The 26,798-nt window shown below is 38.7% G+C and overlaps 1 protein-coding gene across 1 annotated transcript; it reads left to right on the top strand.

Annotated features, from left to right (window-relative positions):
- The first annotated feature begins 364 nt into the window (after positions 1–364).
- Positions 365–26,798, top strand: LOC131403862 (flavin-containing monooxygenase 3). Its single transcript, XM_058538105.1, has 8 exons — positions 365–496; positions 12,705–12,893; positions 16,182–16,344; positions 16,582–16,724; positions 19,694–19,893; positions 23,006–23,361; positions 25,621–25,693; positions 26,456–26,798. The coding sequence occupies exons 1-8, from the start codon at positions 365–367 to the stop codon at positions 26,796–26,798; spliced, it is 1,599 nt and encodes a 532-aa protein (XP_058394088.1).

Here is a 26,798-nt window from a genome sequence, read left to right as displayed (position 1 = left end):
AATAACAACAATAAACAAACACATAGGGACAGAGATTGGATTGGTGATTACCCGAGGGGAATAGGGGAGGGAGGAGGGTGAAAGGGATAATTCGGTACATGTGTGTGGTGATGGACTATAATTAGTATTTTGGTGGTGAACATGATGTAATCTATGCAGAAATAGAAGTATAATGATGTACACCTGAAATTTTTACAATGTTATAAACCAACGTTACTGCAATAAACAAAAAATTTAAAAAAAAATATTGCCTTCTTGGTGCAAAAATAAAGTTTCTTATTATTCCAAAGAGTGATATAAAAAAACACAGGTTTTCAGCAATACTGCTGCTGGAAATGTTCTCTGGGTGTTTGCACAGGTGACCATGGGGAAGAGAGTGGCCATCATCGGAGCTGGTGTCAGTGGCTTGGCCTCCATCAGATGCTGTCTGGAAGAGGGGCTGGAGCCAACCTGCTTTGAGAGGAGCGAAGACGTTGGGGGCCTGTGGAAATTCTCGGTGAGTGGGATGTCACTGCAACAGACTGGAAAGTGAGGCGGGAAGTGGTGAGAACACATTGTCTAAGCACAGGCTTCCAAACCAGCTGTCATGGCGGTTAGAATCCCTCCTAGGTTTGGAATCTATGAAGCACAACATCAGAAGCAGGGTGGAAAGTTGTCCCTTACTTACTTCAGACGTAAATGAGATGGTATGCTAGCCTTGAAGGTGTCTGTGTACATTATTCACCCTTGATAAATCATTAATATGTGAATCACTCTGCGATAAAACCCACCTTGAAATACTGCTTAGGTTTATGTAAAATATAATTGCTTGAGTTACACATTTAAAAAACAATGGCTGGGGCCAGCCGGGTGGCGCAAGTGGTTAAGTGCGTGCGCTCCGCTGCGGCAGCCCGGGGTTCGCCGGTTTGGATCACGGCCGCGCACCGACGCACCGCTTGGCAACCCATGCTGTGGCGGCCTCCCATATAAAGTGGAAGAAGATGGGCACGGATGTTAGCCCAGGGCCAGTCTTCCTTGGCAAAAAAAGGAGGATTGGCAGATGTTAGCACGGGGCTGATCTCCTCACACAAAAAAATAAATAAATAAAAATAAAAAATAAAAAACAATGGCTTTTTCCATTCTTTTGTTGATGTTACTAGAGGTCCTCTTAGTGACTCAGACCACAGATGTTAAGGTTTCAGGTGCTGATTTTGGTCTTGCAAAAACCACATAATTAATGAGACAACTACAGAAGGAATCAAGAATAGGACACACTGATCTGAAGCTCTTCAATGCCCTTTTGTCTCTATCATAACAAAGATGATAGTTATAAGCAGACATAAATACGATAATAATAACAATGATAGATATAAGCAAATATGCTTACATGCACCAATTAAATCACTTCCAATGTTGCCTGACAACCACATCAGCATAGGTAGGGGCTGCCCTGTGCCCTCTACTCCATCATGTCTCCAACCTTAGAAACACTATTTGGCAAAGCCTAGCCCATCTGTCTTCTTCTTCTTCTGATAAACTATTAATATATATGCAAATTTAGGAAGATCGATAGTCCTTTTTAAGCCACTATTTCCTCCTCAAATGCAAAATTAGTATTATATTTTATACCTCAATAAAAAGGTTGTATTTAGGGATACAGTGTCTATGACAGCTCTTTAAACATTACAAAGATATATGAATTTTGTTAATATAAATATTTTCTAGACTGTTGAGAACCCTTGAAACCACCCAGCATCTTGTATAATGTCATGGAGCCTAGTATATGTTACGGTAATATGCTGACAAAGCTTCAAATCAGCATATTGATAACTCTTGGGACTATTTTATTGAGCACTTCCTGTATGCCAAACACCTTTTCCCATTTAATTCAATCTTTATAATAATCCTATAAGCCAGGTATGCTGTTTTCCTTTTTACAAATGAATCTGAAGCTTAAAAAGAAAATTAAAACTCACACATCTATGGACAGCTAATTTTCGACAAAGGAGCCAAGAACATACAATGCAGGAAGGAAAGTCTCTTCAACAAATCGTGTTGGGAAAACTGGACAGTCACATGCAAAAGAATGAAAGTAGACCATTATCTTACACCATACACAAAAATAAACTCAAAATGGATTAAAGACTTGAAGGTAAGACCTGAAACCATGAAACTTCTAGAAGAAAACATAGGAAGCACGCTCTTCGACATTGGTGTCAGCAACATATTTGCAAGCACTATGTCTGACCAGGCAAGAGAAACAATAGAAAAAATAAACAAATGGGACTACATCAAACTAAAAAACTTATGCACAGCAAAGGAAACCATCAACAGAACAAAAAGGCAACCTAACAATTGGGAGAAGATATTTGCAAACCATATATCTGATAAGGGGTTAATCTCCAAAATATATAAAGAACTCATACATCTCAACAACAAAAAAAACCAACAAGGGGCCAGCCCGGTGGCGCAAGCGGTTAAGTGCACACGCTCCGCTGCGGCGGCCTGGTTCGCCAGTTTGGATCCCGGGTGCACACCAATGCACCGCTTGTCAAGCCATGCTGTGGCAGCGTCCCATATAAAGTAGAGGAAGATGGGGATGGATGTTAGCCCAGGTCCAGTCTTCCTCAGCAAAAAGAGGAGGATTGGCGGATGTTAGCTCAGGGCTAATCTTCCTCACACACACACACAAAAAAAAACCAACAACCTAATTGAAAAATGTGCAAAAGACCTGAACAGACATTTTTCCAAAGAAGATATACAGATGGCCAACAGACACATGAAAAGATGTTCAACATCATTAACTATCAGGGAAATGCAAATCAAAACTACAATGAGATATCACCTCACGCCCATCAGAATGGCTATAATTAACAAGACAGGAAACAACACCCGTCGGAGAGGATGTGGAGAGAAGGGAACTCTCATACACTGCTGGTAGGAGTGCAAACTGGTGCAGCCACTATGGAAAACAGTATGGAGAGTCCTGAAAAAATTAAGGATAGAACTACCATATGATCCAGCTATTCCACTGCTGGGTATTTATCCAAAGAACAAGCAAACACCAATGCGTAAAGATACATGCACCCCTGTGTTCATTGCAGCGTTAGTCACAATAGCCAAGACTTGGAAGTAACCTAAGTGCCCATCAAGGAACGAATGGATGAAGAAGATGTGGTATATATACACAATGGAATACCACTCAGCCATAAGAAACGATGAAATCCAGCCATGTGTGACAACATGGATGGAGCTTGAGGGTATTATGCAAAGTGAAATAAGTCAGAGGGAGAAGGTCAAATACCGTATGATTTCCTTCATTAAGTAGTAGATAATAACAACAATAAACAAACACATAGAGACAGAGATTGGATTGGTGGTTACCAGAGGGGAAGGGGGGAGGGAGGAGGGCGAAAGGGATGATTAGGCACATGTGTGTGGTGATGGACTATAATTAGTATTTTGGTGGTGAACATGATGTAATCTATGCAGAAATAGAAGTATAATGATGTACACCTGAAATTTGTGTAATGTTACAAACCAATGTTACTGCAATTAAAAAAAAATAATAACTAAGGTAAAAAAACATAAAAATAAAAGAAAATTTAAAAATGGTAAATGCTGAAGACAAGATCCCAATTCAAGCAGGCCTTTCTCTCCAGCCTGAATTCTTAACCCCTTTGTTAACTGCTGGGTGCCATTTCAACAAGTGGCCTATTGAGCTGGCCAGCTCTTCTACACAGTGATCTTAACCAAATCCTCATATTCAAACTGACTTTGCAAAACATTACTGAATATAGACACTGCTAATATGGCTTTTGAGAGCAGCTGCTCTCTTGCTGGTCAAGGAATACTTTCAAATTTGAACCTGGCATCATAGATCGATAAACCACTCAGCCGCAAACATGTGCTACCCTTGGAGAAAAAGAGAGAAGAGCCCAGAGCAGGGAACCTCAAGCCCAGAGGCTGGAGCCTTGAGCCACAGAGGGCTATTCCCAGGTCGTGACACCTAATGAAGTTTACCCTGCTGGATTTCAACATTGCGTGAGACTGGTAGCTCCTTTCTTCCTTCCATTTTTTCCCTTTTGGAATGGGAATATCTGTAACTGGTACCATATGCCTGTCGCATCACTGTATTTTGGAAGAAGATAATTTGCTTTCTAGTTTCACGGGTTCACAGATGGAGAGGACTTTTCTCCCAGGATGGATCATACCCAGAGTCTCATCCATACCTGATTTAGATAATTTAGATGATGAGCTGTGGGACTTTTGAGCTGAGGATGTATAGATGAGATTCAGGACTTGATTTGATGCTGCAATGGATTTAGACTTTGAAATGTTAGGATGGGGTGAATGTATTTTGCAGGTGGGATAGACGTGAATCTTTAGGGGCCAGACAATGGACTGTAGTAGGATAAACAATTGAACAATGCATTCCCAATAAAGATATCAGGTCTTAATCCCTGAGACCTGTAAATGTTACCTAAAAAGGAAAAAAGGATATTTGCAAATATGATCAAGTTAAGAATCTTGAGATGGTGAAATCATCCTGGATTATCTAGTGGTCTTAAAATGCCATCACATATATCCTTATAAGAGAAAGGCAGAGGGAGATTTGACAGAAGCAGAAGAGAAAAGGCGATGTGATCACCTCAGCAAAAAGAGAGAGAGATTGGAAGATGCTATGCTGTGGCCTTAAAGATGGAGGAAGGGGCCATTAGCCAAGGAATACAGGTGGCCTCTAGATGCTGAAAAAGTCAAAGAATGCTGGCATCCACCAGAAGCTGGAAGAGGGAAGGAACGGATGCTCCCCTAGAACCTCTGGAATGAATATGGCCCTGTCGACACCTTAATTTCAGCCCAGTGATACTGATGTGATTGTAATATTCTAATATTATACTAAAAATGTATATTCTGGGGGCCTTGACAACTTTGAGTTATATGAGCCCTAATTAGAAATTTCCAGTGCTCAGTGCTTTCCATTATGAAGTAGCAAGTATATGTAGAAATCCACAGTTTGACCCTTCTACAGAGAGAAAACCATTTTAGGTGGAAATGATGCTAATTTCTTTAAGGAAAAAAATGGTTTTCTTTAGACCACCATTTGAGGTTTTATGGACTCTTTAAAATTGAAAATGTTATCTTAAAATTAGATTAATGTTTTCTTGGCTTTTCTTTTTTTTTTTTTTTTGTGAGGGAGATCAGCCCTGAGCTAACATCCATGCTAATCCTCCTCTTTTTTGCTGAGGAAGGCCGGCTCTGAGCTAACATCTATTGCCAATCCTCCTCCTTTTTTTTCTTTTTCCCCAAAGCCCCAGTAGATAGCTGTATGTCATAGTTGCACATCCTTCTAGTTGCTGCATATGGGACGCAGCCTCAGCATGGCCGGAGAAGCGGTGCGTCGGTGTGCGCCCGGGATATGAACCCCGGCCGCCAGCAGCAGAGCGCGTGCACTTAACCGCTATCCTTGGCTTTTCTTTTCTTAAGGATCCTGGTTACTTTTGACCAGATGGTACCTTAGTAACCACAGCATCTTGCACTTTGGTCTGTCACTAGTTGATACTCAACAAATCCTGTACTTTGACAAGATGAAACATGCCTTATTTTCAAGTGCCCATGGAACATTTCTAAAACTGATTTTTTAACCAAAAATCCTCAATAATCTTGAAAAAATATATATAAATAAGATGAAATTCTCTGCTAACAATACAATAAAATAGAATGTTGTAACAAATTGAAGAAGGGAAACACTGCCACCACGAAATTTTAAACTTTTCTCTTAATGACCTATTAATTAATGTTCTAGAAGTTTGAGCCAAATCAATAAGACAAGCAACTGACAGTAAAAAAAAGAGAAAAAAGGAAAAGAGGAAAAATGATCATATGCTTACTATATGGTTTTATACCAAGAAAATCCAAGGACATCAATTGGAAAATTGTTGCAAATAATAGGAATACAATGAAGTGAATGATCACAAAATTACTAGATAAAAATCCACAGTGTTTACATATTTTAGAGTTAGCAAACTGGTTCTTTTTATACTATAGATGATCTATTTTATTTGACCTATACAGTTCTTAAAATTTCGATCCAATATTTTAAAATCAAAATATTTCATGTAAAATTCTAGAGATCTGTTTTCTTTGGAAAAATCAGAAGATCAGGCAACAGTGGATCTCTTCATACTCATAGTAATAACTGGCCCCTTTTAGACTGAATTTGAATTCTCTGTTTCACCATATTCATTTTTGGCTCACTTCACTCATTTCTTATAACTTTTTCTGCATCTGTAGAGTTTGTTTTGACCAATGCTATGTGCAAACAATCCCTTAGACTATGTGGAACAAAAGACATACCCACTTGCAAAATTTTCCATCTCTCCTTCCTTACACAGTTTTATCATCCTTTTTGTTTAAATAAACCTTGTAACCATGTAACCTATAACCATGTAAATATTGTTCATTGCTGAGCCACCTAGTGGATTCAGATTACATTTTCTTCCTTGAACAATTTTTTGTTTTCACTGGAGTTAACAATTGCCTTGTATCCTTGTTTGTTTAGTTTTGTAAATACTATCTCTAACTTATCCCCCAAGTTCTCCCACAGAATTATGATTCTCTTCTCAATATGTTTAAGCTCATTAGGTGTTCCATCAGCTTAATTCTTCTCTTGACTATCTCTTAAAGATATTCTTCTGGAATGTCCTTCTCTTCTCATCTAGCCCAGCTACATTCCTGTTGCCCTGGGTAACCCTGATTTCTGGAACTCTTATCTTCCTAGTATTTAGTTTATTCTCTCACTTTAGAGGAGTACACCAGAGTACGTCCTCCAGTAGTTTCCTGAGAAACCGTACAGGTGAAGTAAAAGACTTTACACCTTGAATGTCTCATAATGTCATTGTTCCATCCGGATTCCCCTTTGATCGGAGCTAGGCTGAGCTCTCAGCTTTCTCTGGTCTGTTCAGTCGGTTGTCACTTATCCACCTGTGTTCTCTCTTCCCAAATGTTGTTGTTACTTCTTGTTGGCTTTTACTGTCTTCTCCCTTTTTTTTTCCCTTGTGGGTTCATACCTCTGTCCTTTACAATCATTTTAGTGGAGTTTCAGGTGAGAGAAGAGTTAAATGCATTTACACAATCTGTCATATTAATCAGGAATCCAGATTACATTTGTAATCAGAAAAAAATAAAATGACTTCCGTAAATAAGCAGGGTTAGGATCTTTGTTGGCCACTCTCCCCCAAAACCTTGTATCTCAAAGTGCAATCATTGTCTCTATAGTCATTCTCTCATGAACTTCCTATATGATCAATTTTAAAAAATCAGTCTATAAACTTGGGCTCTAAGATACACTATAACACTGAGTAGGAACAGTAAGATAGCCACGATATATTATTAAGTTAAAAAAAGCAAGTCACAAACAATATGTTTATTTGATGCTGCAACTCCCTTCTGAGTAAACATGGTCTTTTGAGGACCTAAGAAAAGCTGAAGACCAATCAGCTCAGCATTGCTAGAGAGATTTATTATCCTGGAGCAACCAAAAGCTGTGAAAGCACTTCAAACCTGTCTTAAAGGCTCGTATCATTTTTATTACGTGCAACTCCTCCCTTGGTGTAACATTACATAATTTTTCCCGACTTTGGCCAGCTCCAGTACCTCACCTCTGGCCTCGTATTAGTTTTCTATTCCTGCATAACAAATTACCGTAACCTTAGCAGCTCAAAACAGCACCCGTTTATTATCTGTCAGTTATGTAGATCAGAAGTCAGGTGGGCTCAGCTGGGGTCTTTGCTTAGGGTCTCACAAGGCCAAAACCATGGTGTTTTCTGGGATAGGCTCTTATTTGGAGGTGCTGGGGAAGAATCTGCTTCCAAGTTCCTACAGGTTGGTGCCTGAATTCAATTCCTTGCTGTTGTAAGACTAAGGTCTGTGTTTCCTTGCTAGCTGTAGGCTGAGGATTCCTCTCAGCTCCTAAAGGATGCCAGTATTCCTTGACGTATGGTTCCCACCATCTTCAAACCCAGGAATAACAAGCTGAATACGTTTCACGCTTTGAATCTCTGACTTCTTCTGCTACCAGACAAAGAAAACTCTCTTCTTTTAAAGGGATCATGTGATTAGATGAAGGACACATAACAACTAGTCATGGGAATGATATGATATTTACAGGTTTCACCCATACTCAAAGGGGAGAGGACTATACAAGAATGAGTGGCACTAAGGGTCATCCTTAAAATTCTGTCTACCATATGCCTCATGTTATAGGTTGAGGGAACAATCATGAGATTGTTGAGTGAAGCGTGTCAGCCAACCCTACAAGCTCACTCTGTCCTAGGAGATCCTGTCTCACTTTTTCCTTGTGGGTTGTTGCTATTTTGCAAGGCTTTATCCATAAGTATATACTATACTACTAAGTGCTCAGGTCACTTTTTTATGTCTAGCACAAATAGAACAACAGACAAAAAACAGAATTACATAGAGAGAAGCATAAAAGCATTCCAAGACAAAACGAGTACTCCCAGTTAGCAGAGCTTGATCTCCAGGTCTCTTTTGGATCAGTGCTCAGTCTATAAGCACCCCTCCCACCCCGGCCCTTTCCAAGATTGTATCTGGGTTTATGGAGAAAAAGGACTTATGTGACCTTGTGATGGAGGAAAGCCAAAGTTTCTCAGATTCAAACACAGGTCCTGGGACTGTCCTCTGGCTCCTCTGACTCCTCTGGTCTCCTGGTCTCCTGTTCCATTTGGTTACCATTCATGCTCATCCTTCAGGAATTTTAAACTGAAGACAGCAGTTAATGAACCTGTCCTCTCTTAGCTTAGTCAGGAGCCAGTGGACATTCTTGCTGATTAGGCCCCACCTGCCTCCCATGGGGACATCAGATGACCTGCTCCCTGGTCTAGTTTGCCTGGTGAATCCCTGACCCAAATGGTCCTCTCTGAAGGTCTCTCCTAAAATGCCACTTAGCCCCTTGCATGGAAACTCTCTGGTAAACTAGCCACTAAGATTCTCGATAATTTCTGCATCCCCGTTGGGAGCAAGTGGGAACTCCTAAGTTCTGTTCAAACCGATTGGGTTCAAGAGAGCTCAACTAAGGCCTCACCTCTTCCTAATTACTGCTGCCTGACTCTCCTGTGTTGACCCTCCCCCTACCCAGGTTAGTTCAGGGAGAGCCTTTGAAGTGATATCTTACCAGAATTTCAAATGTGAAAACAAAAGCCCCTCTGCCCTCAGTGTTCCTCAATTTATCTAATATGAGGTTATGTTAATCTCCAAATTTCAATCCAAAGGATAAAGCTTAGGTCTCAGGTGACTTACCATAAGCCTCTTTCCTGTCTCTATTCCCCTTTCTCCTTACCAAATCCTCTGAACTCAAATTTTCCATTTCCATATAGAAAACCCTAAAGAATCCACCAGAAAACTTTTAGAAGTAATAAACAAATATGGTAAAGTTGCAGGATACAAAATCAACATACAAAAATCAGTTGCATTTCTGTACACTAACAACAAAGTAGCAGAAAGAGAAATTAAGAATACCATCCCATTTACAATTGCAACAAAAAGAATAAAATACCTAGGAATAAACTTAACAAAGAGGTGAAAGATCTGTACACTGAAAACTATAAAACGTTTCTGAAAGAAATTGAACAAGACACAAAGAAATGGAGAGATATTCTGTGTGCTTGGATTGGAAGAATTAACATAGTTAAGATGTCCATACTTCCTAGAGCAATCTATAGATTCAGTGCAATCCCTATCAAAGTTCCAACACATTTTTCACAGAAATAGAACAAAGAATCCTAAAATTTATATGGAACAACAAAAGACCCCGAATAGCCAAAGGAATCCTGAGACAAAAGAACAAAGCTGGAGATATCACACTCCCTGATTTCAAAATATACTACAAAGCTATAGTAACCAAAATAGCATGGTACTGGCACAAAAACAGACACACAGATCAATGGAACAGAATTGAGAGCCCAGAAATAAACCCACACATATATGGACAGCTAATTTTCGATAAACGAGCTAAGAACATACAATGGAGAAAGGAAAGTCTCTTCGACAAATGGTGTTGGGAAAACTGGATAGCCACATGGAAAAAAATGAAAGTGGACCATTGTCTTACACCATACACAAAAATTAACTCAAAATGGATTAAAGACGTGAATGTAAGACCTGAAACCATGGAACTTTTAGAGGAAAACATAGGCAGTACGTTCTTTGACATCAGTCTTAGCAATATATTTTCAAGCACCATGTCTGACCAGGCAAGAGAAACAATAGAAAAAATAAACAAATGGGACTACATCAAACTAAAAAGCTTCTGCACAGCAAAGGAAACCATCAACAAAATGAAAAGACAACCTAACAATTGGGAGAAGATATTTGCAAACCATATATCTGATAAGGGGTTAATTTCCAAAATATATAAAGAACACATACATCTCAACAACAAAAAAACTAACAACCCAATTTAAAAATGGGAAAAAGACCTGAACAGACATTTTTCCAAAGAGATATACAGATACGAACAGGCACTTGAAAAGATGTTCAACATCATTAACTACCAGGGAAATGCAAATCAAAACTACAATGAGATATCACCTCACGCCCATCAGAATGGCTATAATTAACAAGACAGGAAACAACACCTGTTGGAGAAGATGTGGAGAGAAGGGAACTCTCATACACTGCTGGTGGGAGTGAAAACTGGTGCAGTCACTGTGGAAAACAGTATGGAGAGTCCTCAAAAAATTAAGGATAGAGCTACCATACCATCCAGCTATTCCACTGCTGGGTATTTATCCAAAGAACAACGAAAACACCAATGCGTAAAGATACATGCACCCCTGTGTTCATTGCAGCGTTATTCACAATAGCCAAGACTTGGAAGCAACCTAAGTGCCCATCAAGGAACGAATGGATGAAGAAGATGTGGTATATATACACAATGGAATACTACTCAGCCATAAGAAACAATGAAATCCAGCCATTTGTGACAACATGGATGGACATTGAGGGTATTATGCTGAGTGAAATAAGTCAGAAGGAGAAGGTCAAGTACTGTATGATCTCACTCATAAGTAGAAGATAGAAACAACAACAAACAAACAGATAGAGACAGAGATTGGATTGGTGGTTACCAGAGGAGAAGGGGGTAGGGAGGAGGGCCAAAGGGATGATTAAGCACATGTGTGTGGTGATGGACCATAATTAGTATTTGGGTGGTGAACATGATGTAATCTATGTAGAAATAGAAGTATAATGATGTATGCCTGAAATTTATAGACTGTTATAAACCAATGTGACTGCAATAAAATAAAATAAAAATAAAAAAAACCAATGTCTTCCAACTGGAGATTATGGCCCACTAGTGTTGTTATGAAATAAATTAATGAATGAATCTGCATTTTTAAATGGAATGTATAGAAAATATCAGAGTGCAACTCAAGTAGTTGAATATGATTTATTGTACAAAATTTTTGTTTCCATTGTGTGGGGGGGGCGGTATATATACTGGGTTGCAATATGAAATATATTACTAACCATAGGTTGTGGTCAAAAACATTTGAAAAACACTATTTTAAACATAGCCACTGTTCTTTCTGCCCTGGGTATATAAGAAAATATTATGATCTAATCCACCAGAACTATCTCATGGTATGTTAAAGGAGATATTTTTTATTATGAATTTACTATTTAACCATTTTAAAGTGTACAGTTTTGTGGCATTAAGGTCATTCACATTGTTGTGAATCGTATCATTATCATACCACCATCAGTCTACAGAACTTTTCTAATCTTCCCAAAATTAAACCCTGTACCAATCAAAAATGACTCCTGATTACTCCCTCTCCCCAGCCCCTGGCAACCACCATTTTTTCTATCTCTATGAATTTGATTACTCTGAGTATCTCATGTAAGTGGAATCATACAGTATTTGTCTTTTTGTGAGTGGCTCATTTCACTTAGCATAATGTCCTCAAAGTTAATTGCTATCACAGCATGTATCAGAATTTCCTTTCCAAGGGCGGATATGTATGGTGACAGATGGCAACTAGACTTTTGATGGTGGACACAATGTAGCTTACACAGAAGTCAAAATATAATGACGTATACCTGAAATTTATATAATGTTATAAACCAATGTTACCTCAATAAAAAATTAATAAAAAATAATTTTTTTCTAACAAACTTGTTGCATCATGCAGTCAGCACATTATTATTTCAATGAATTGACGTGATACTTATTCTGTAATGCATAAAGTGAATTGATTAAAAACATATTAAAAAAAGAATTTTCTTTCTTTCTAAAGCTGAATAATGCTCCATTGTATGTATATACCATATTTTGTCTATCCGTGCTCGTGAGTTGACACATTGAAATCAAGCAAGGTTGAATTTTGGAAAATATCCACCACCGTATTTAATGGCTCAAAGGAATAAAATGATTCTAGTTACATATTCCTAAAAGGGCATAACGACATTCAAAGTTTGTTTCTCTTAGAAAAGATGTTAAGAAAAATATATTTTTCCATATTCTAAGTTACTTTGATTGGGATGAAATTGTTTAAGTGAAGATAGTTTATGCCTCACCTTACTGAATTTACTTGTGGGTAAAAGCAAGGTCAAAAGGAGTGATAATTATGTGGAACTGGCTCTGACTGCAGTAAGTATACTCATTTACAAACTCTCTTCTATTTGAAACTCTACATTCACAGGACCATGCAGAGGAAGGCAGGGCGAGCATTTACCAGTCGGTCTTTGCCAACTCTTCCAAAGAGATGACGTGTTTCCCAGACTTCCCTTTTCCCGATGACTTCCCCAACTTTATGCACAACAGCAAGCTCCAGGAATATATCACTGCATTTGCCCAAGAAAAAGACCTCCTGAAATATATACAATTTAAGGTAAGGTGTGATCAAAAAATTAGTTCTGGGCATAACTGTGAGGAATTCTACATTTATTTGTTCCTTTCACTATGTCTTTCTTTTTTTCAACATTTTTAACAGTGTGGCCTCTCTGATACTAGATTTAGAGAATGTATATTCTTCTCAAGAATACATGGGAAATTTACAAAATTTGACCACATACAATTCTTAGACCAAAATGCCATTAACTTAGAAATCAATAACAAAGAAATAAATGTAAGATAGCCATGAATTTATACATTAAATTTTTTTTCTAAACAACTTATGGGTCAAAGAAAAAATTACTTAGAACTGAATGATAATTTAAATTCTACGTATCAATACTTGCAGGAAGCATAGAGAGTAAAACTTTCATGAAAATTATAAGCTTAAATGCTTTTATTAGAAAATAAGAAAGATTTAAAAACTAATAAGATAAGGAAATTGGGAAAAGAAAAACAGAATAAACCCAAACAATGTAAAATGAAGAGGATAATAAAAAATTAATAAAATAGAAAATAAAGCATATTAAGAAGATTAAAAGTTCATTCTTTGGGGGCCAGCCCAGTGGCCCAAGCCGTTAACTGCGCGCGCTCTGCTGCGGCAGCCCGGGGTTTGCCGGTTTGGATCCCGGTGCACACCGACGCACCACTTGTCAAGCCATGCTGTGGTGGCGTCCCATATAAAGTAGAGGAAGATGGGCATGGATGTTAGCCCAGGGCCAGTCTTCCTCAGCAAAAAGAGGAGGATTGGCAGATGTTAGCTCAGGGCCGATCTTCATCACAAAAAAAAAGTTCATTCTTTGAAAAGTCTAATAAAATAAATAGACAGCTGACAGTTTGAGGAAAAAAGAGCAAAGGTACAAATAAATAATATTAGAAAGGAAAAGACAGGCAATATTGATGTAGATGAAATAAATGAATACTATAAAAGTGTTTGCCAAATAATTTTTAAATTGGTAAAATTTTTAAATCTTTTTTTTAAAATATTTATCAAATCTCACTCAAAAAGAAGTAGAAAGCCTGAATAGTCCTTTGATGACTTATAGCTCTTTTGATCTGGAAATGAAAAATTTTCCCATAAAGAAAATAAACAGTTCCAGAGGTATTTCCAAATTTTCAATGAACAAATTATTTCAATATTTTATAAACTCTTCCAGAGACTAAAAAAATGAAGTATGATTCCCAAACTGTTCTATGACATTATAACTTTGACATCAAAAGTAGACAAAGGTAATAGGAAATAGGAAAATTACAGATCAATCTCCCTCATGAAAATTGATGCATGGTGATGGATTATAATTAGTATTTGGGTGGTGAACATGATGTAATTTATGCAGAAATAGAAGAATAATGATGTACACCTGAAATTTATACAATGTTATAAACCAATGTAAATGCAATAAAAAAAAAAAAGACACTGACCCAAAAAAAAAAAGAAAGAAAATTGATGCAAAAATGAATCCAACAAAGTATTTAAAGAAAGATTGTCTTGACTGAGTTGAGTTTGGACTAAGGATACAGAATATTTTAATATTATGAAACATAAATGTGTAATTCAGTACAAAAACCTGTTACAGAAAGAAAATCACATATTTACCAAATTCAGAAAAGGCATTAAATACAACTTAACACCCATTGGTGCCTGAAAGAAAGAAAAGAAGAGACGAGAAAAGGAAACTCTCCAAACTAAGATTAGAAGGGAATTTTCTTGACCTATCAAAATATATACAAACATTATCTTAAATCTGCGCTGTTCAATATGGTAGCCACTAAGTCACAAAATTGAGACGTACTTGTAAACATAAAATACACACTAGATTTCAAAGTCTTATTATGACAAAGAATATAATATACCTCATTAACAATTTTTATTTTGATTACTTGCTGAGACGGTTATATATCAGACAGATTGGGTTAAATTATACATTTTTTTCAATTTTTAACATGACATCTAAAAAATTTCAAATTACATATGCTGCTCATATTATATTGCTATGGACCTTGCTGCGCTAAAGAGTACAAAGTTAGAATCATTTCCTTCAAAATACAGAACAAGATAGGGATTCTTCTTATTATTGCTTCTTTCCAATGTCTTACATTTAAGAAATAGTCCAGTAAGTAAAGAAAAATAAATAAAAGGAATGGCAACTAGAAAGAAAGAAAATATCATTACTTACAGATGATATGATTTTCTACACGGGAAACCCAAAAGAATCTAGAGGCAAATTACTAGAATTAATAACAGTTAATACAAAAAAGTTAGGCAAAGTTGTGGTATATAAGATCATTACATAAAAATCAATTGCTTTTCTATACACCAGCAACAATAAACGGAAACTATAATCCAAAAGGATCCATTTACAATAGCATAAATAAATAAATAATCCCAGAGTTATTCTAAATACATGATGTGCAAGATCTTAGGGGTTCATAGTGCTTATTTTATTATTATACTTCTTAAGTAGCAAAACATTACACATATATGTATATGTGTATTCTTCACTATGTATGAAATACTACACTATAAAGTTTTTAAGCACAATTAATACCAAATAAATGTTCTCTTCCCAATATAATCAGAAAAATTGAAAGATTTTTTTAAAAGAGAGAGCACACCAACAGACAGCCATTTAGCTGTGAATAAATATTTATTGATAATCTAGTCCAGTGATACTCAGTGGATAGTCCAAGTAACATGGACATCACCTGGGAGCTTGTTAGACATTCACATTTTCATGCCTACCCCAGACCTCCTGAACCAAAACATCTGGGAATATGGCCCAGGAATCTGTACTTTAACAAGTTTTACAGGTAATCCTTGCACACACTAAAATTTGAGAGGAACTTATGCTCTGAATATAGATGATACCTTTCATTGTAAGACAACAATAATATTAAAAAATAAAATGGCTAAGGAGATATGTTCAGAAGTAGTTGTTATTACAAAAATCACTGGTCACCAGACTGCTTTCTACACGTGGTACATGCCCCTTGTAAACTATGGTTGAATTCACCATCACATCTCCAAGAGAAGTCACTCTGGACTGCAGAAAATACTGGTCAGGCACAAGAAATCATGTGGGTATAAGAATATATATATGTACCATTTAACGTTTTGTCTTCTTCTGAGGGAATTTAGAATTTGTAATATGTATCTTAACAATGAATTAAGTATTTTTCCTAAGCCACTATCTATTAAGGATTTTTTTCATATTATTTGATCAAGTTGGTGCCAAATCTACCTATTAGCACAGAAAGGAAGGCTGTCTTTCTGTCTTTCTCTTAGACATTTGTATCCAGTATAGATAAACGTCCTGATTTCTCAATCACTGGCCAATGGTATGTTACCACTGAAAAGGATGGTAAGAAAGAATCAGCCGTCTTTGATGCCGTAATGATTTGTTCTGGACATCATGTGTACCCCAACCTACCAAAAGAGTCCTTTCCAGGTAAGGCTGAAATGTAGGCTGCCAACTACACATCTGATATAAATGAATATCTTGGTAATGTCTTTTTTATATATAAAAGTACAAACAGATTAAATTAAAATATACTTCTATTATCTCTAATATACCTAGAGTGTTAAAATTTCATTTTACTGTGACTGCATTCACCCACAAGGTCTGTTACAGCAGTTTTTTAAATGGAAATCAAAATGATTCATATGTTTCCCACTTTTCACTCAGGACTAAAACTCTTTAAAGGCAAATGCTTCCATAGCCGGGACTATAAGGAACCAGGAGTATTCAAGGGGAAGCGAGTCCTGGTGATCGGCCTGGGGAACTCGGGCTGTGATATTGCCACGGAACTCAGCCACACAGCTGAACAGGTACCACTTCCCAGGTATTCGGGGACTATTTTTAAAGGGACAGAAACAGTTACCATTTGAAAGGTATGATATGAAATGGAGTGAGGGACAGGGGACTTGAGGCAAAAACTACAGAGATATTTCATATAGCTCAACTTCCCTCCATGACAGGGGAGGTTCTATAAATAGCTTGATACGGCAAAGGCAGAACATCAGCAATGAATGACGTCATTCAACAATCTTCTTCAAGAGAGTTGGTGTCTAACATGTGTCTGATCAATTCCTCCGAAACTAGTGTGGATTCAGGGTTAAGGTTATAACTCTGAGACTCTTGGGTAAATCCTTCAATCCCTCTGAGCATCAGTTTTCTCATCAATAAAACAGATAAAAATAGAAATGATTTTTTGAGCTTGTTAAGAAGTTACAGCATTTGAACCTGATTTCAGCAATATACAGTTATATTCATTCATGCATGCATACAGTCATCTCATGGTTATCTGTTGAGAGCCTCCTATGTGCCAGACACTGGCTTGGATGTTGGAGAGAGAGGAGTGAACAAAACAAACTTGTTGCCTGTCCTGGAACTCAGAGTCCAGTGTAGAAGATGGATATTAAATAAGTAAATGCACAGATGTATAATTTATAATTGTGAAAAGTGCTAGTGAGGAAAAGAACAGCATGCTGTTAAGAGTGGATAATAGGGGTGACCTACTTCAGACTGGGAAATGGAAAGGCCCTTTTGAGCTGATGACATTTAAGCCGACAGCTAAAAGTTGAGAAAGAGGCACAGTGTCAGAACAGGACTCCAGGAAGAAGGTCTTGAAGCAGGAAGAAGCTTAGAGCTTCAAGAAACTGCAAGAAGGCCCCTTGGCTGCAGCTCAATGGGTTTGGAAAAGAATGGTATGAGGAGACATTGAAGAAAAGATGGAGAAGAGGTGATACAGGGTCCTTTGGGGCATGTTAAAGAGTTTAAACAAATGCCACCTTCCTGCTTTGGAAGATTCTTTAGGGATTAACTGCCCAGAAGCCCAAAGACAGGAATCCTATCTCCAGATGTCATACTGGGCATCCCCAACATAGGTCCATTTTATGTCATAACAGTACAATCAGTGAAGCAAAGAAATCATGACAGCACAAAAGGAATAAAAATATACTCCTATTTATCTGCTTAAAGCACTATACTAGACAAGATAGAGACACAAATAAGTCAACTATGTGGCCCCTCTCCTCAAGGAATTTAAAATCTATTTGGGAAAATAATACATTGATATAATATAAATTAAACATAACATCAAGAGTTAAGTAGAAAGCATGACAATAATACAAGAGCTGCCACTGGAATAAAAGATAAACAAGTGATTCAAGAACTAAATGCTATGATTACAGAACTGGAGGCCCCTCAAAGAGGGTAGACCTGAACCAGTCCTTGAATGATACATAAATCACATGGTTGAAGAGGTGGCAGAGGGTGTTCTTGGAAGGGAAAATAACATGAGCAAAGGTATGGAGACAGAAGTGAGCCCTGCATATTTGACTATTGTGGGTTCATCTTGCTGGAATGGAAGTTCTTAATAATAACAATTTGTATAATACATTATGGTACTCAAGTGCCTGCATATGAATGTGCTCCTTTGATTGTAGGAAGAAAATAGTCTGCATTTTATTATGCCCACTTTACAGAAAAGCTGACAGGACTAGAGGAAATGTCAATTGCCTTCTTGAAAGTCATAGTGGAAATTAATATTTGAGCCACTGAAGTGTTATCAGACTGAAAGCTAGATCTTCTGATTCCAAAGAACAGAGCAGCTATAGGAATTGAAATAGGAAAGAAAAATTGGAATCAGGTTATGTTATATACTATAGGGAATTGAATGACAAGCTAAAGAATTTGGATTTCTCTGTAAATAATCGTAAATCAGCTTCTTGAGCTAAGGAAAAATATAATGAAACTATAGTTTTAAGACATTCATTCATTAGTTGTATAGATGATAAATTAGAGGGAAGAAAGACCAATTTCAGAGGCTCTCAACTTAACAAATTGATCCTCTGTCTATATCTATTTAGCTACTGTTATAAGAAATGCCTTGAAGGGACATTATACATAATAATTGTAGAAAAGAAAAAATAAAAGCCTGAAAAACTTCACTGTTAGGGATTAACACAACAAAAAGGGAAGGAAAGGAGCACATACTACCTGCCAGGTGATGTTAGCCATATAGCATGAGTTATCATGTTGAACTAATCCTCACACAAATTTGATGTGGTGGGAACTTATTATCTCCATTTCACGAGTGAGGAAACTGAAGACTAGAGAGGTTAAAGGAATTTGCCCTAAATCACATCATTAGTAAGTAGCAGAGCCAAGATTTGAGCCCATTTTCTGATTCCAAATTTCTTGCCTTCTTTTAGGACAGTGGTAGGCATTTTAGGTCAAAATGCCTATTTTGGGATCATAATTGCTTGTTTGTAAACAATGATCATCAGATAAGCACTAGGGAAAATATGACTAGAATTCAGTTATTGGTCACCTACACCAGAGAAGGTTTTATTAAAATATGAAAATTTGCCTGGAACAGTAGGACAGGATGATTGACCCTGAGATGTAAACTAGAGTGCAGGAAGCTTGTCTGAGCGTGCTCTCTGGTTCAATACCTCTGCAGGAAGGGAAGAAAGCCTCCCTTTATCTTACTGTGAAGCTGGGGTAGTCCTTCTGAATTGCCCCAAATTGGGGTGAAATGCTGGGTCTTTATATCTCTGCATCAACCAGTCACTGGATGCAGGCAATCCAGAAAGGGTATAAGACCTTGAGTGAGGTTCCTCTCTTTAACCAAAGCAACTCCCAAAGAGGGCTGACCGCTGAGGGCTGCCTTGTGACAACATTCCCAGCAGCTGATGTAATATATTCTTTCCTAAAATAGGATCTGGGAGGCAGATCACAGTATCCACTACCAATAGTCACTACTTTGATGGTTGAATTGGTGTTTTTTAAGGTCATCATCAGCTCCAGAAGTGGCTCCTGGGTGATCAGCCGGCTCTGGGATGATGGCTATCCTTGGGACATGATGCTTGTCACTCGATTTGAAACCTTCCTCAAGAACAACCTACCGACAGCCTTCTGTGACTGGTGGTACTTGAAGCAAATGAATGCCAGATTCAAGCACGAGAACTATGGCTTGATGCCTTTAAATGGGTAAAGTAGAGTTAAACATGATATGCCTGCCAGCCTTTATTTCAGTGTCAACAACCCTAATGTGTGTTGTAATCCTCAAACGAATCAAAATAATATTAGTGGAATAATCACATCTCACATTTCAGAGGATAAACAACTGCAAAAATTAGGAGTTATTTCCTAATTCACAATCCACCTTACCAGATTTGCACATCTGGAAAGTTATGTAATACCTCAGAAAATAGTCCCTAGAGTAATGATAATAATCATTAACATGTTTTCAGCATTTAACACGTCAGAGCCTTGTTAAGCCTTAACAAAACTCTGACATGCATTACTTTATTTTACCCTCACAACAACTATGAAGAGGGATCTATTATTATGCCCATTTTAGAGATGAGAAGCTTTACCAAAGTCCCATATCCAGGAAGTAAAAGCAGTATTCAACCCAGATCTGCTGAGACCAGAGCCCCTCACTCATAGCCACCTTACTCTACTGCCTCTCACTTAATGGCAGAGTTAAGCAAAGCCAAAGGACTTTCCCTGTGCTCCACTCTCACCATCAGCCCCTTCACTTTGGCCATAATGTTTGCATCTTCAGTTTCCTCCTCACTCTCTCCTAAAATATCCCCCAAGTCACGTGATAAGAAATTACTTTGATGTGGGGTGAAAAACCCAAGTGGTAACCCATTTATATCAAAGTGAATTCATTGATTCAACAAATATTTATTATGTACCTGGTCCTGTGTTAAGCCCTGTGGAGATAGCAGTGAACAAAACAGGCAAAATCCTTGTCCTCATGGAACTTCCATTCTAGTAGTGGGAAAGAGACAATGAACAAATAGCAGAAGATCATATAGTGAGATGTACTATGGAGAAAAAAACAAAGCAGGCAAGGTAATGGAGAGCGCCATCAGGACAATTTTAAATAGTGTCCTCAGAGGAGATCTCACTGAGAAGGACATTTTGAAGCAAGTCCCTGAAGGAGATGAGGAAATGAGCCATTAGGATATCTGGAGAAAAGCACTGCAGACAGAGGCCTAGGGCATCGCCTCTTCAGGGGCATGATTGGCATGTTCAACAGACTGCAATGGGCTTCTCTTCCTAGAGAAAATAGAGTTGGGGAGAGTAGCTGAAGATGAAATCAGAGACATCAATATAGCCAGATGGCATTGGGCTTTGTAGGCCATTGCAGGGACTCTGGCTTTTACTCCTAATGCATCGGGAAGCCATAGCAAACATCTGAGCAAATTAGGAACAAAATCTAAGTTGGTTTGAGGAGATCACTCTGGCCACTGTGGTCATCATTCAGTGTTGGGGGGTAGGTCAAGGAAGGAAGTAAAAAAACTAGTTAAGAGACCATTGTCAAAAACCCAGATGAGAGGAGATGGTGGCTTGGACTAGGATTGTCAGCAGTGAGTGCTCAGAAGTGGTCAGGTTTTGGATATAGTTTGAAGGTAAACCCAAAAAGAATTTTCTGTTAGATTGGATAAAGGATATGAGAGCAAGAAAAAGGTCAAGGATGTCTTCCAGACTTTTGATCTGAGCTTGGATGCAAGGATAGAGTTGACATTTACTGAGATGTGGAAGACGATGGGAGGGGCCGAAGTTTAGTTTTAGACATATCAGAGTCTAAATGCCTATTAGACATTCGAGTAGAAGAATGCTGAGTGGCAGTGGGATACATGAGACAGAAGAGAGATTCAAACCATAAGTTAAAAATGTGGATTCGTCAAAATATAGATAGTACTTAAAGAAACTAGATGACATCTCTTGAAGAATGAAAGTAGATGGAGAAGACAAAAGGTCTGAGGGCTGAGTCCTGGGGCATATCATTGTTCAGAAGTCAAGAGGAGAAGAATTCAGCAGGAGACACTGAGAGGGAATTGGAAGAGTAGATAGGAAAGGAATCCAGAGAGACTGGTGACTAGAAGCAAAATGAAGACAGTGTTTCAAGAAGAAGGAAACCATCAACTCTGTCAAAGGCTGCTAATAAGTTGAGTAAAAAGAGGAGTGAGAATGGGCCATTGGATCTGGCAGCTTGAAGATCCTGGTGGCCGTGACAAGAGCAGTTTCAGCGTGGCAGTGGGAGTGAAAGCCTGATGGCAGTGTGTTTAAGATAAACGGCAGGTAATTCTCACAGTTGAGCCCAGCTTTTTTCCAACCAGAATGCCAACCAATCTCACTGTCCAGCTCAGTTTCCTCCCCAGTGGAATCTCCCTGGGCTCTCTCTCACAGCTCCCACAGTCCTACAAGAACAAAGCCTTTTCTTCAGCATTATTCACATTCATGTCTAAATTCAGATTTATCTGCGCTCACTAGAAATATTACTGAATAAGAAATAGTCAAAAGCTCTCTCTTTCCAGACTTCCACTGACCAAAGATTCAAACTGGCCCCCTCCTTCATCTGGCCTGATTGAAATTCCTGGATGCTCCTTCCCTCGCCTGACTTGTGCCTTTGTCTGCATGGGGCTCACACTTTGTCTCTGTGAGAGAGCTGCCTGCAGCTTTCCCACCTTGACTTCCTTCCTCTGTTTGATCTTCTGAACTCACAATGGCCACTTTGGAGTATATGGAATTAAGAGTAATGGCTAACATTTTTTAACACTGTCTATGTGCTACAGATTATGCCAAATTCTTTATATTACTTAGGTATCCCAATGACCTGATGTAAGCACAACTGTTATTGCCACTCCCGATGAGAAAGGTGAGGCACAAAGAAATTAAGAAATCTTAATCTGATCAAGGTTCACAGCTAATATGTTGCAAAGAAAAAACTCAAGTACCCAGGTACTCTTACTCTAGGATTTTTCCTGATATCGGCTTTAACATGGGACAGGGCCTGGGGGGGTTATTCTCGAATTTGGAGAGAGCTCTGTAGAAGAGAAGAGAAGGATCACAGGAAATAGAGAAGAGATCAGCAAAGGGTAACTTCTGTTACTTCATAATGTCACCTGACATCAGTTTTGTTCTTCAACCATACTGGTGACACTCAATGGCACAGAAAAAAATCTTGGATAGTTTTCTCCTTCCTTATTAATTAATTATTAATAATTATTAATTAACTATTATGGACCAATAGAACAAAGAGGAAATATTACAGTTCTCATGGTTGTCTCTATTTTCCATACAGAATCCTGAGGAAAGAGCCTGTGTTTAATGATGTGCTCCCAGCTTGCATTGTCTGTGGCAGAGTGTCCATTAAGCCTAATGTGAAGAAGTTCACAGAGACTTCAGCCATTTTTGAGGATGGGACAGTGTTTGAGGCCATTGACTACGTCATTTTTGCAACAGGCTATGATTATGCCTACCCCTTCCTTGATGACTCCATCATCAAAAGCAGAGACAATGAGGTCACCTTGTTTAAAGGCATCTTCGCTCCCCAACTGGAGAAGCCAACCATGGCAGTGATTGGCCTTATCCAGTCCCTTGGGGCTGCCATTCCCATAGCCGACCTGCAGGCCCGCTGGGCAGTACAAGTAATAAAGGGTATGTAGACAAAAATACTCACTGATGGAGAAGATGGATGCCAATGAGAATGCCTGTGGGTCTTTATAAAAACAATAATCCTAATAGCAAGGGACAAATCCTAGGTCCCATGCAGTTTTGGGAATCTATAATTCTATATTTTGGTACTATATTTTATAAGCAATTTATAATATATACATTGGATTATCATATGCAGTAGTACAAGATATTAATAGAGGAGTTTTTTATGATTTGTAACTCCTTAGAGCTGTTAATTACTCAATATCTTTCATTAAACTTAAGAACACCAGAGCTCCTGGTCTTAACTGTATGGCAACTTTGTAAAATTATGCTTTCAAAACTCAATAGGATGACATTATTTGAAAGGTTAATAAGAGAAGATATTTCCAAGCCAATATCCAGCCAACTTCAAATATCCACAGTCATGGAAAAAATTATGATTTTTGAAAAGCCAGTGGCTTTTCTCCTCTGTTTTCTTCCCTACCATGTGTCGGATAAGGACAAGCAGTGGACCTTCAGAGGCAGAAAGTACTAGGTATGCTAGATGGTCTGTCTCTAAGGTATAGGAATACTGAATTCCTGTATTTTGAAAAGAAAAAGGAAACAACAAACTTGACTGGGGTCAGGCAAGGAAGGCAGGCAGCATCCTCCAGCTGTGGGTACTGGGATCAGAGTCACACTGAGGTTCGAATGCAGCTATGAGCAGATTCAGATCATAAGACCAAACAGGGCCATGGTTAAAGAACAAATAAAAGTGTCACAGTTTAGTGTGCAAAGTTTAGTTGGACCTAGACTTGTAAAACTTTTCTGGATGCGGGAGCTTAGCAGGCTTGCTTCCTTTGAAGCCACATGTAAGGCTTCCAGTCCTACCTGACTTGCTGGGGTTTACAGGCTCTTCTTTTCATACAGGAGGTGGGGACCTGCCACTACTTATCTTGGGCCACCTCTCACCCCCAGGCTGCCGTCCACATCTTTACAGTCCTGCACATCAGTCACCCCCCTGAATCTCCTTCACTGTCTCCCCTCAAGCAGAGATGTGTTGCAAGGTGATGCAACAGTTGAGGCAGCAGCCAGGAAGGTGATGGCATGAAATTCTACTCAGAAAGAAGCGAGCTTAGGGTTCAGGCTCGGAGAGACCAGCATTAAAGAGTGGGACATTTATTCCCTGTGAGGACAGGAGTTGTAACTTGGGCTCTGAAGAAAGCAGATAAGGCAGAGACCCAATCAATGCAGAATTGATGTACAAAGACTCAGTCTTAGGGGAAATGAGAGATAAGTCAAACAACCCAATTTGGGGGAAGCAGAGTACCAGGACAGAGGGTCCAGTTACAAGTCACTCAATGGCAGTAGCTGGTGGGCTGTTGAGCACCGCCTCTTTCTTCTTGATCTCTCCTCCTGCCCAAGCACAGGATGGGTTGCAAGGTTTGGAGCAAAGCCATACCTACAAAGGCTGTTCAAGTGACCCTGCCTATAAGGATTGCAGGAATAGAGAATTAGGCAAGTCATTGTAGATCTTGAGGAATCAGATCTGGGCTGGGAGTTCTAGTCTTGTTCAAGGTGATCCCAAAATTGCCAAAGAAACCACCCTAGATTTGAAGTGTCTCTGGGCACAAAAGCATGTTTTGGTCTGGGTTTCACAGAACTCTGTAATCCTATACCAGAATGAGTCTGAAATTCTGGGGCAGCCCCAACTCGGATCTGGTCTGCTGGGGCGATGTCCTTGGTGACTTGTGAACAGTCCATATCCTCAGTCTCATCCAGGAACTGTTGGGTCTTCAGAGAAAAACCTAGGGCTGCATTAAATTTTAAGTCTTGTCTCCTGGAAATTCTCTTTTCTGGAAAAGCAGGATAATTTCCTGTGAAGTTTTTTCTTAAATCTTAAAAAAGAGGTGCCAGTTTACCTTTGTTTGGCTATAATTTATTAGATAACATTCTTAAAAGTAAAGCTGAGGGATTAGAGTATAATCCTTAAAACTGATTTTAAACATCTGGTAACTGGTTTAAGAGTAAAGATACAAAGCTATTCTGGTAATGGTTTTTAATTTTGTGAGAAGTATTAGTTCTGAGAAGACTGGGAATGACTTGTTCGTTTGTCTCAAAATGACCACGTGTTCGTTTGCTCTAGATTTTGTTTTGCTAGACAGTGACAAAAATATTGGAAATAATGTGACTCATAAGTCGTTATTCAAAAGGAAAAATTGCAGGCTAGTCCTATGCCAAACTCGTTTAACTATTATCATGCCTTTCCTTCTTTTTTAGGAACTTGTGCTTTGCCTTCTGTGAGAGACATGATGAATGATATTGATGAGAAAATGGGGAAAAAACTCAAATGGTAAGAACATCTATTGTAAAGGGGTCTAGGATTTCCATAGAAAAATCAGAATTTGTGAATACTTGGAACTGTTTTTATCCTAAGTAGTCCTGCGTGAGGTCGTTAGGGTGACAGCTATGAGCTAAATTCATCCGTTTAACAAATATTTATTGAGGATTTACTTTGCTCATGACACTGTGCCAAGTCCTGTTATGTACAAGACACGGTGAACTGCATCAGTGGGCTGAGAACCTACATTAATTGTACAGTCAGTTTTAGCCCTCCATGGCTCCTGCAATACATCACAGGAAGGAGATCCAGAAAGGATCAGAAATTAGAGGAGTTTAGGAGCACATGAATGTGGACTTCTATTTTCTAGCCCATAAATCCTCTGAGATATAGAGGATGCCTTCAAACAGATGGCTCTAATGAAAATGACTCAGCCAAACGAGGATGAGTAGGGAGGACTGGGCTCCACTCCTAGCTGTTACTAATAACTTCACTTGTACAAGAGACAATTTATCCATTTGTCTATGGCGATAAAAATGCCTTTCTTAGCTGTCTTGCAGTGTTGGGGAATGTCCAAATGAGATCAATATGAAAGTTCTTTGAAAAGAACTGCAAAGTACAGGATAAATGAACAACATTCCCATTACAAATACCAGGGATTGGTGTTGATTCTCACTGATAAAAAGATTTGAAGAGTTTTCCCTGCACTTGTTTCTACAAGATATCTACACAGAGCTTGGATATCCACAGTGGTGTTTCCACTCCCATTTCTAGGTTTGGCAAAAGCGAAACCATACAGACGGATTATGTTAGTTATGTGGATGAAATCGCCTCCTTCATTGGGGCAAAGCCCAACATCCCGTGGCTGTTTCTCACGGATCCCAAGCTGGCTGTGGAAGTTTTCTTTGGCCCTTGTAGCCCATACCAGTTTAGGCTGGTGGGCCCAGGGAAGTGGCCAGGAGCCAGAAATGCCATCCTGACCCAGTGGGACCGGACCCTGAAACCTATGAGGACGAGAGCTGTCGGGAGTCCTCAGAAACCTCACTTATTCTTCCGCTGGCTGAAGTTCCTTGCTATTCCCATTCTGTTCATTGCTCTTTTCCTTGTGTTGATCTAA

Source organism: Diceros bicornis, chromosome 4 (genome assembly GCF_020826845.1).
Source record: "Diceros bicornis minor isolate mBicDic1 chromosome 4, mDicBic1.mat.cur, whole genome shotgun sequence".
NCBI classification, from domain to species: Eukaryota; Metazoa; Chordata; class Mammalia; order Perissodactyla; family Rhinocerotidae; genus Diceros; species Diceros bicornis.
Note: the sequence above shows the minus strand (reverse complement) of the source record. Positions and strands in the feature narration are given on the sequence as shown.